Source organism: Stegodyphus dumicola, chromosome 2 (assembly GCF_044657685.1).
Source record: "Stegodyphus dumicola isolate Sdum_Otavi_A_Nest chromosome 2, ASM4465768v1".
In the NCBI taxonomy this organism is placed as follows: domain Eukaryota; kingdom Metazoa; phylum Arthropoda; class Arachnida; order Araneae; family Eresidae; genus Stegodyphus; species Stegodyphus dumicola.
The window spans coordinates 160,306,963-160,319,413 of record NC_140769.1 but is presented as its reverse complement, the minus strand read 5'-3'; the positions used below and the strand labels follow the sequence as shown (position 1 = coordinate 160,319,413).

The 12,451-nt window shown below is 30.0% G+C and overlaps 1 protein-coding gene across 2 annotated transcripts in view; it reads right to left on the bottom strand.

The window, feature by feature from the left end:
* The window catches only part of Ythdf (YTH domain-containing family protein), a 68,869-nt gene extending 56,644 nt beyond the window's left edge, over positions 1-12,225 (bottom strand). The window contains exons 1-3 of one of the 2 annotated variants that reach the window (XM_085811380.1): positions 11,913-12,225; positions 11,774-11,798; positions 6,246-6,313 (exon numbers count right to left, since the gene is read on the bottom strand). In XM_085811380.1, coding sequence (XP_085667506.1) covers positions 6,246-6,313; positions 11,774-11,795 — 90 coding nt within the window. In that variant the 5' untranslated portion in view covers positions 11,796-11,798; positions 11,913-12,225. The remainder of the gene's footprint in view (positions 1-6,245; positions 6,314-11,773; positions 11,799-11,912) is intronic. The other variant, XM_085811379.1, reaches the window with a different exon arrangement.
* Between the last annotated feature and the right edge of the window lie 226 nt (positions 12,226-12,451).

The window sequence follows — 12,451 nt, the reverse complement described above, 5'->3', positions numbered from 1 at the left end:
TAAAAATCTTAGAAATATAAAATCATATCCACATCATTATAATACAACAAACATCTGCATATGAGCGACACATTTACATGCTATAGCCCACACTTAAAAAAAAAAAAACATTTACATCTTTCACATCACTGTAGAACACTGAACAGATTTTCCTAATTTAAAAACATTCCAGCTCAACATCTAAAATCGTTATAATGGTAAATGTGAGCCACCAACTTTCCCCTATTACACTCATATTTTGAAGAAATGAACGTATAAAATAGTGTTAAAATGCAGAATGCATAAATCATAAAATTAAAAGTTGCTACTTTGGAAGGCGGTTGCACGGATTTTGGAGATTTTTTTTTTTTTTGGTGAGCGATACGACTTATGATAAACCCATTGCTAGACAAGTTGTTTATGGTAACCGATACTTTGTTGTAATCTTATTTTAAATATTATTTATGCCTTCAAAATAATAAATATGAATTTAATTTTGCATTTTTATTTGAAATAAAAATTTTATTGTTTATGATATTTTATGGAATTTTATGTTGTGAATGATGTCACAAATTACTTTAAAAGTAATTGGTTTTAATATCTATAAATTTAATCTAATGTTTTAAACATTATTTATGGCTGTTAAATATTAAAATACAAATTAAAATTGCATTTTTTTTAAATATGATTTTATTATGAATGATTATTTAAATAATTTTAATTCTATGCCTGATGTAATCAGCTCCCTGATTGGTTACTGAATGTGCATTACAGCGACATTTTAAAATTTTATTATTCATCTCTTCGAATTCCTCACATTTCAAAGCGAATGGATGTGTCCGTTTCGAATATGAATGTTCTTATTGGTATCGGAATAAAAAAATTGTCGTTTGAGACCTTATTTTGACCAACCTTGCTTTCCTAATCAAAGATTTATTTATAAATTGTTAATAGCGTCAGAGGAAATTTATTTTAAATTTTTGGAGAAAACCTGGTTCAATGAAGTGCGAGAGATGTCGATCACACAAATGAAGATCATTAGCGGACCGGTTTTTTTTTTGTGGTACTTGTTAATATATGACAGGTAAAAAAATTCAAGTAAATAATTTTCTTTTACTTCATAATTGTATACTTCAATTTTTATTAAAAAATTAATACAATGTTTTTAAAAATTCCAGAGATATTTATTGCCGCATATGTTTTAATGTTAAATAATTAAATCCTATAAAACTTTGGAATTATGGTAACAGGTAGTTTGGCGACATTTTGGAGGCGATAAAAGTTACTAACCTAGGACTTTGGGTTGATTTTTACAATATGGTAACTGGTAGTTTGGCGACATTTTGGAGGCGATAAAGGTTATTACCTGGCACTTTGGTAATAATGTGAGCAGTACTCAGTTCCGATTACGCATTATTTTGTGTGAGGGAAATGAGAGATCATGGGATATGTCATGTGATATTAATGGACGAATTACGGTTCTTTAATCGGAAAAGGGGGGAAATCGGGAAAAAATCTGGAAATTTTGTATTTGGCTTTATTCTGTGTTGTGTGAAACAGTGTTCGTGAAATTTTGGATCCCATGGCCGTAACTAAAGTGAATTCGAAATGGGTATTTATGTATGTATTAATTTAATGTATGTGCTCATTTATATTTTAAGTAGTGTTTTTGAATTTAATTATATTTTAATTAAATGATAGTTATTTTGTGAATTTTATGTTTGTAGGAATTTGGTATACGTTTTAGTTGAAGTAAACGTGCATAGAAATAATTTAAATATCTGACAATAAGTATTTGTAATGGTTGCGGTATGAATTCGTTGGTGACGTGTATAATGTAATAGATGATTTAGAGGTAAAAGTTTTTGGATATTTTATTTATTTTATATGTGGAAATGTTCATTACTTTTTCGCGATCAGGTAATTTCATATATGTTCTTTTTACCAGGTTTAAAGATTGAGAAAATTGTCATGTATTTTCGTGAAATTTTTCTAATTTATGAGAAAAAAGCAGTGTACATGGATATAGTGAAGAAAGTGCGCAATGCCATTTTTGTGCAATTCTGTTATGTTTTTTTAAGTAAAAATAAGTCGGCGTGTACATGGTTTAGTGATATTTTAATTAAATGATAGTTATTTTGTGAATTTTATGTTTGTAGGAATTTGGTATACGTTTAAGTTGAAGTAAACGTGCATGGAAATAATTTAAATATCTGATACTAAGTATTTGTAATGCTTGCGGTATGAATTCGTTGGTGACGTGTATAATGTAATAGATGATTTAGAGGTAAAAGATTTTGGATATTTTATTTATTTTATATGTGGAAATGTTCATATTTGGAAAGGGTAAATACTTTTTCGCGATCAGGCAATTTCATATATGTTCTTTTTACCGGGTTTAAAGATTGAGAAAATTGTCATGTATTTTCGTGAAAATTTTTCTAATTTATGAGAAAAAAGCAGTGTACATGGATATAGTGAAGAGTGTGCGCAATGCCATTTTTGTGCAATTCTGGGATTTTTTTTAAGTAAAAATAAGTCGGCGTGTACATGGTTTATGTGTATGTGTTATTTTGAAAAACGCGTAAGGAGTATGGTATTGTGCACTTTTTCCCAATTTTGCAGTGAATATTTGTCATGATTAAGCAGTTTTGTTAGATAAAATTTCTAGCATAAGTGTAATTCGGCTAGTAGATTGTTGGAAGACGTGTTCAGTAGATAAAAAGAAAAGAAACATGTCTTTACTTCGTGAAGACAAAATGGCGGTGGGAAAAAAATAGAGGGTTGCTGTAAGAGAGTTGGTCGCCAAATTTTCGCCAAAAAACGCCAAGTTACCATAATGCAAGGATCAACCGGACTTTGGTAAGAATGTGAGAAGTACTCAGTTCCGATTACACATTATTTTGTGTGAGGGAAATGAGAGATCATGAGATATGTTATGTGACATTAATAGACGAATTACAGTTCTTTAATCGGAAAAGGGGGTAAAAATTTGGAAAAATATCAGTAGTAATATATTATTTTGCATTAAGCTTCATTGTGTGTTGTGTGAAATAGTGTTGATTAATTTTCGGATTGCATGGCGCTATGTAAAGTGAAAGAAATTAGCAGTAGTACTGCAGCCGATTGGAACTCTTTCTGTAGGGAAGTGTGCGTGCCATGTAATGAAGATTCTGAAGAAGATTAGGTAAGTTAGTATTTTTAATCATTTGAGGATATTATTTTTATGCATTGTTCTAAATGTAAGGAGTAAAATTAATATGCTATTATGGAAAATTGTTATTAGCAATGATTTAAAGTTATTAGGATTGTAATCTAATTTTTATTAATTTAATGTATGTGCTTATTTATATTTTTAGTAGTGTTTTTTTAATTTAATTATATTTTAATTTAATGAACGTGATTTTGTGAGTTATACGTTTGTAGCATTTTGGAATACGTTTGAGTAGAATACGTTGAGTATTTTCCTGCATTTTCGTGAAATTTTTCTAATTTATGAGAAAAAAGCAGTGCACATGGATATAGTGAAGAGTGTGCGCAATGCCATTTTTGTGCAATTCTGGGATGTTTTTTTAAGTAAAAATACGTCGACGTGTACATGGTTTAATTATATTTTAATTAAATGATAGTTATTTTGTGAATTATATGTTTGTAGTAATTTGGTATATGTTTCAGTGGAAGTAAACGCGCATGAAAATAATTTAAATATTTGAGACTAAGTATTTGTAACCATTTTTAATGTTTTTGTTATAGATTCGTTGGTGACGTTTATAATAGATAATTTAGAGGTAAAAGTTTTTAGATATTTTATTTATTTTATACGTGCAAATGTTCATCTCTGGAAAGGGTATATACTTTTTCGCGATCAGGTAATTTCATATATGTCCTTTTTACCGAATTTAAAGATTCACAAAATTTTCATGCATTTTCATGAAATTTTTCTAATTTATGAAAAAAAAGCAGTGTACTTGGATATAGTGAAGAGTGTGCGCAATGCTATTTTTGTGCAATTCTGGGATGTTTTTTTAAGTAAAAATAAATCGACGTGTACGTGCCACTGATTAAATGATAGTTTTGTGAATTATATGTTTGTAGCAATTTGGTATACGTTTGAGTTGATGTAAACGTGCATGGAAATAATTTAAATATTTGACAGTAAGTATTTGTAACCATTTTTAATGTTTTGTTATGAATTTGTTGGTGACATTTATAATAGTTAATTTAGAGGTAAAAGTTCTTGGATATTTTATTTATATTATACGTGGAAATGTTCATCCTTGGATAGGGTATATACGTTTTCGCGATCAGGTAATTTCATATATGTGCTTTTTACCAAGTTTAAAGATTCACAAAATTTGCCTGCATTTTCGTGCAATTTTTTGTAATTTATGAGAAAATAGCAGTTTAGATGGATAAAGTCAAGAGTGTGCGCAATACCATTTTTGTGCAATTCTGGGATTTTTTTTAAGTAAAAATAAGTCGACGTGTACATGGTTACTGTGTATGTGCTATTTTGAAAAACGCGGCAAGGAGTTTGCGATTCTGCACTTTTTCCCAATTTTGCAGTTAATATTTGTCATGATTAAGCAGTTTTGTTCCATAAAATTTCTAGCATAAGTGTAATTCGGCTAGGAGATTGTTGGAAAAAGTGTTGAGTATATAAAAGGAATAGAAATATGTTTTTACTTCGTGAAGACAAAATGGCAGCGAAAAAAAAAATAGAGGGTTGCTGTAGCAGAGTTGGTCGCCAAATTTTTGTTACCATAATCCAAAGATCAACCAACTTATTTTAAACTATTTAAGTAATATTTTTATCCAATTAAATGTTGCACAATGTTTTTATTCTATTATATGAAAGTAATAATTTAACCTTGCTTCAGCATTTTACAGTCTTGGTAAATGTATTTATTTACATTTGCCAGCCATCCTAAAAAACGCTTTCAACAAAAATTAATCCATTATTTTTAACAAATTTAATCATACTCTTATCAACTTCTCAAGCAGATTTCATATATGCTGAAGTGATACCAACACACAAATCAATGCAAAGACAATGGCTACAGATATCAAATTACAAGCAATTCAGCCAAGTGTCAATTTAATATCCTTATCTACGTATCAATCCCCAAAGCCAAAAAAAATCAAACTCTTAAACACTGTAGGAATTCTGGATTCAAACACCGCATTTAAATTTTTTTTCATATGAGAAATCCCATGCGCATCTCAATTTCATCATTTCAGAGAAAATACAGATTGTTGTTTTACTTAATAATATTGTTATAACTGCCATAAACATCTGACTGCATATTTAAAGGATTATTTTATGGACGAGTCTCATGCTAATTATACAAAACTGTATGTATAATTGATTCATACTTTCAGACCTTATTTAAACTTAAAAGCAGCAATAACCAAGAAACACTAACTACACTAGTATCAAATAACCACTGTTACCAAATGGTCACAATAACTAAATTTTGCTTTCAAATGACAATATAACAAAATAATTATAAAATTCTAAGATACTAATTCTGACTGATAGTAATTATTTTCAAAAAGTTATTAAGAAACTTTTTAAATAATTCAATATACAGGAATAAATTACCGAAAAACCCAATATGAATGATCAGACTAATACAGTTGTAGAGAAATTTTCTTTCAGCTTCATTTTATCTTGTATCTTGTGTGAAACAGTATTGCTTAATATTTGGATCCCATGGCCCTCTCTAAAAGTAAATTCCAAATTTCTACTGCATTTATGTTATCATCCAAAAGAGTTGCTTGAATGGTATATGAGTGTAGGATTAATTGCAGATAAGTATGAATGTCCAACATGTGGGAATGAAATGAGATTCTGTGAAAGGAAGGATATTAAACACTTTTGTTCCATAAAAGTTCCAGCATAAGCGTAATTCGGCTAGCAGATTCTTGGAAAAAATGTTCTTGACACGATTTTGTAAACTGTCGATACCAACAAAATGACTCGTTTTTCTATCATCCTGTCTCTAAATCTTGGGAATAAGTGGTTTAATCCTAGTATATACTGTGCACAAGATACACTTTTTCCTTGCATACACAAGCGAGAAATATTTTATATTCTCTACAATTTGGGAATTTTAGTTAAAGCACTATTTAACATAAATTATGTTTAATATTCAGTTGCAGAAAAATATGAAAAAGATATATTTTTCCTTATTTTTATGCAACACAGTCAAAATAATGATTTTATAATATAAAAATATTCAAACATCTAAAATGCCATTTACCTGATGTGGCTGATTTCTCCAAGATTCAAATTCTTCATCCTTCACCATATCTTTAGGTCCATTTGCAACTAAAAATAATAATCATCATATAAAATCCAATATTCTATTCTACTTCATTTAACATTTTTGACAAAATTAGACAACTTTGAAAATTACTTGCACAGAAAACGATTTCAAATGAATTTCCTTCATAAAAAATTTGGCATTTTTCTGCTGAATCTGGTACCAATAGGAAAGTACCAAAAATTCTATAGATTAAGACAGTTCTACCAAATAAAATTTAATGAGAAAAATTATGCTGAAAATCACTAGATTTGGGAGAAAAGAATTTGCAAAAAGGAGGAAAATATTTTTCGTAATTACTAAAAATTACGGCTTAATCCTAGTATACGGTGCACACGAGAGTTGGCAAAATTTGGGTTTAAGAGACTAATAAGCGTGCCAATTGTGGTAACCAAGCCGATTTTGAATGCTCTGGAGGAGAGTGCATTTGGGAGCATTTTCGCGCATGCTCATTAAATATATTAAATTGAGAAGTTTTTATTGGTGCAGTTGGAAGAGAAGAATTATTTAAACATTGTTTGAAGTTTCGTTAATCCTCTGTCTTCGGCTGAACTGAATGAGAAAGGATAACGTATGTTCAGGTAAAATTTATTTATATTTTATTTTTTGTATTTTTTAAAATAACAGTAGTGGTGCCGCCGAGTTTGTGATTGGTTAATATTTTTTAATTAATCGATTTTTGGTCAGATACTGAATATGATTTCAGTTTGATATCGTCTTTTATTCTACAGTTCGAGTTGCTAACGTATTTTGTTCTACAGTTCTCGGTTGATCTTTACAATATGGTAACTGGTAGTTTGGCGACATTTTGGAGGCGATAAAGGTTACTACCTGGGACTTTGGTAATAATGTGAGCAGTACTCAGTTCCGATTAAGCATTATTTTGTGTGAGGGAAATGAGAGATCATGGGATATGTCATGTGATATTAATGAACGAATTACGGTTCTTTAATCGGAAAAGGGGGGAAATCGAGAAAAAATCTGGAAATTTTGTATTTGGTTTATTCTGTGTTGTGTGAAACAGTGTTCGTGAATTTTTGGATCCCATGGCCGTAACTAAAGAAAAGTTTATCGGACACGTAATCCAGATTCTGAAGAAGATTAGGTAAGTTAGTATTTTTAATTATTTGAGGATATTATTTTTATGCATTGTTCTAAATGTAAGGTGGAAGTAAAGGAATTTGGTATTATTGGGAAAATTGTTATTACCAATGATTTAGTTTAAAGTAATTAGGATTGTAAGGAAATTTTTATTAATTTAATGTGTGTGCTCATTTATATTTTAAGTAGTGTTTTTGAATTTAATTATATTTTAATTAAATGATAGTTATTTTGTGAATTTTATGTTTGTAGGAATTTGGTATACGTTTTAGTTGAAGTAAACGTGCATGGAAATAATTTAAATATCTGACACTAAGTATTTGTAATGGTTGCGGTATGAATTCGTTGGTGACGTTTATAATATAATAGATGATTTAGAGGTAAAAGTTTTTGGATATTTTATTTATTTTATATGTGGAAATGTTCATATTTGGAAAGGGTAAATACTTTTTCGCGATCAGGTAATTTCATATATGTTCTTTTTACCGGGTTTAAAGATTGAGAAAATTGTCATGTATTTTCGTGAAATTTTTCTAATTTATGAGAAAAAAGCAGTGTACATGGATATAGTGAAGAGTGTGCGCAATGCCATTTTTGTGCAATTCTGGGATGTTTTTTTAAGTAAAAATAAGTCGACGTGTACATGGTTTAGTGATATTTTAATTAAATGATAGTTATTTTGTGAATTTTATGTTTGTAGGAATTTGGTACACGTTTAAGTTGAAGTAAACGTGCATGGAAATAATTTAAATATTTGATACTAAGTATTTGTAATGCTTGCGGTATGAATTCGTTGGTGATGTGTATAATGTAATAGATGATTTAGAGGTAAAAGATTTTGGATATTTTATTTATTTTATATGTGGAAATGTTCATATTTGGAAAGGGTAAATACTTTTTCGCGATCAGGTAATTTCATATATGTTCTTTTTACCGGGTTTAAAGATTGAGAAAATTGTCATGTATTTTCGTGAAATTTTTCTAATTTACGAAAAAAAGCAGTGTACATGGATATAGTGAAGAGTGTGCGTAATGCCATTTTTGTGCAATTCTGGGATGTTTTTTTAAGTAAAAATAAGTCGACGTGTACATGGTTTAGTGATATTTTAATTAAATGATAGTTATTTTGTGAATTTTATGTTTGTAGGAATTTGGTACACGTTTAAGTTGAAGTAAACGTGCATGGAAATAATTTAAATATTTGATACTAAGTATTTGTAATGCTTGCGGTATGAATTCGTTGGTGACGTGTATAATGTAATAGATGATTTAGAGGTAAAAGATTTTGGATATTTTATTTATTTTATATGTGGAAATGTTCATATTTGGAAAGGGTAAATACTTTTTCGCGATCAGGTAATTTCATATATGTTCTTTTTACCGGGTTTAAAGATTGAGAAAATTGTCATGTATTTTCGTGAAATTTTTCTAATTTACGAGAAAAAAGCAGTGTACATGGATATAGTGAAGAGTGTGCGCAATGCCATTTTTGTGCAATTCTGGGATGTTTTTTTAAGTAAAAATAAGTTGGCGTGTACATGGTTTATGTGTATGTGTTATTTTGAAAAACGCGTAAGGAGTATGGTATTGTGCACTTTTTCCCAATTTTGCAGTGAATATTTGTCATGATTAAGCAGTTTTGTTAGATAAAATTTCTAGCATAAGTGTAATTCGGCTAGTAGATTGTTGGAAGAAGTGTTCAGTAGATAAAAAGAAAAGAAACATGTCTACTTCGTGAAGACAAAATGGCGGTGGGAAAAAAAAATAGAGGGTTGCTGTAGGAGAGTTGGTCGCCAAATTTTCGCCGAAAAAACGCCAAGTTACCATAATGTAAAGATCAACCCAGTTCTCTTTGCTAACGTATTTTTTTCTACAGTTGGATAACGTTACTTTTCGATTATGATGTGCAGTGCTATGAATTGCGAATATTTAAACACGAAATTTTTTTGGAAGTTAGAACTGGAAGGAAAGCTTGCTGTAATTCAATGAGCAGTAGATGCCGGATTGCTGCCGAATTTTAAAAATCGCGCCATGGCCGCACCGTATACTAGGATTTGGAAGGAACGTGGAGTGCTATTAAGCGTGGGATGAAGGGGACGAAAAAGGTAAGCGAAGAGTTCGACTTTTATTTGGTGGAATATATGTGGCGGCGCCTCAATAATAAATCGTCATCCGAAATAATTAAAAACTTTATATTTGCAATAAAAGCAATATATCCGCCACCCGAGTTTGAGGGCCATGGCATTTGAGTTATGATATAGACCCTAAAACATATGAGACACTGAGCCATGGTATTTAATTTATTATATTTGATATGTGAATGTTTTGTATTTGTTGTGATGCATGTTGAAAATTATATTTTTATTTGTTATAAAGATCTGTTAAAAATTATTTTCAATTTCTAAATGCTTGCTTTTTTTTTCTTGTGTCTCACTGTATGCTTAGAATTTATTATCTTATGATTATCATTTTGTTTACTTTTTTTGCCAACTCAAACTTGTGGTGACGCTTTACTTTAAGGTTGCCAAAAATTTGGCGACAAACGTAAACGCATCATTTTGGTGTTGGCGACAATTTTAAAAATCACACCAAGGCCGCACCGTATACTAGGATTTTACCAGAATTACAAATCAGGAAATTCAATGATCTAGCAGGAGATAGAATGAAAAACATGTCTAAATGATATGCCAATTTTATACCAGATGACAATTTAGATTCAAAATGATGTCACTGCAAATGGAATCAATCTTTCAGTCAAAAGCGTGTTAAAAATGTGAAATGCTGCTTCACTCACTCAACTGAACCTGCATAGTAATTTTGTTTTCCCATTCTTTTCCAATTGTGAATTTACCTTCCTATTTGAATTTAGTGCCAAAAAAGGAGAAAGCAGAAGTGAAAGAATTATTACTAAATGTCAAAGTGCTCCGTTTCCAAGCTAAATTTTAAGATTTTATTTAAAGGAAAATTGAAGATAATAAATAGCACAAATTTAGTTTAAGTACTTCAGATATGTCAATAATACCCTTATATATTTTTGATATTATTAACAAATGATTCTTTTAAAATAATTTAGCACTTTTTCTATATAGACTTTACATGTGGTGGTATTGCATTACAGAAAGCTTTTCTTTTATGGATAACCGGCAAAAATATTGTGCCATGTTTATAATTAACATACCACATGAAAAGGTATATTTGAATCCAAAACATATTTTTAAAAAAAAAATTAAAAACATACATCAACAGCATTTTTTTTCAACAAAAACTGCTATTTGATGATTCACAATACTGAAATTACTAAAAGCACCAAAATAAACAAAAATTTATTATTATAACTTCAATTATAGGTTTATTTCGTACACTACCACAGAGAATGAGGAAGTCATGACAAAAAATGTAGGGAATGTGGGGCAGAGGTCACTCACAGCTCATCTTCAACCTCAGGGGGAATGCAGATTCTGATATACAAGAATAGCAAAGAAATTATATCAAATGTAGGAGAAACATTCCTAACAAATCGTAATTTATTCCTCAATATCATTTTCAAATACGTAACATTAATGCAATTCGGTGACCAAAAAAGAGTCATTTCAAATTTTTAAAATCCCTTTTCCTACTGAATATCGTTTACAACAATTATAACATAAGTTAAAAAAATCTCTGAAGCATAAAGGATAAGATTCAGTATTAAGATCATGAAAATTTCTAGCCCAAATAATACACGAACAATTATATTGCACAAACTTGCATAAATATACACACACAAAACATGTTTACGCATGATGATTTGTAATAAAACTACCAGATTTTATTTTTAATTTAGAGTTAGCATAAATCTGATTACTAAATTATATCTTAAGCATTAATACACTTTTATATATATCACGATTATTTACAACTCCTTTTATTGGGTGAAGATATCTTTTATAAAAACAAAGAAAATAGAAATGCTTGTCGCGCACATTTATAGGTCAGGCACAATGCTTACCAACATAAATTAATCAAAGCATTACATAAATTGGATTAACTTAACAACAGCTGCTTATAGCTGTGCGATGAACCACGTTTATAAGGGAAATATGCGCTTTGCATTATAGGAAAAATTAATCATTATCATTACTCCAATAAACAAAATCCATTTCAACAGATCTGTAAGGATTCTGAGGAATTTTAACAAGAAATAAAGTTTCACATCGCTCAAATATAGTTTCCACATATAATTAACAAGAATGAAACCTTTCTTTATAACAATACATACACAATTAGAGACAATAAGGTATACGAGTTTCCACATTAAATTTTGAATACTAAATTACCCTGATAAATGCTCAAAAAAACTATTTAGTATGATTTAAAATACATACCCGAGCTGCCTTGTCCTTTCATGCGCTGCATGTCGATGTCGGAAGCAAGGAATGAAAAGTAGAAAAAATTGTTAAGATTAAAACTATTAAAGATCACACAATATAGAAAATACTATCAAATTATGATTTTAATAAAAACCTGAAGAACATTTATAATTATATCTGCAAATTTTAGAAGAAAAATGGAGAGTGCGAAGCCATCTTGAAATTCCGAACACTTAGTACCTGATCAACGCTAGCAGACATTCCCCAAAGGAACAGAAGATAAATCGAAACGATGAAACTACACTCAAAATAATTTTTACTATCACTTCACAAGATAGTAAGAAACAGTCAATCGTTAATTTAGATGATTAACAAGCACAAAATCTGTCTTCATAAAATCAGTGTCCACGCACAAGAAAAGTATTAACAATGGCGGCTTCTCATGTGCCCGACTCCCGTCATACGTCACATATCACGTGATTTTAAAAGGAAAGCCAGGCCTCGAAGAAGTAGGAGTAATATCAAAGTCATCCTGTTTTAGGGGCGAATTCAAGTGCAACGCTTGTCATGGTAATCGCACTTGCATTGCAAAACCGAATTCAAGTGCAACGCTTTTCGGACACGCCTACTGAAAATACGTCACTACCATAGAGGAATTTTGCGGCTACTCCTGACCTGCCGCAAACTCTTAAC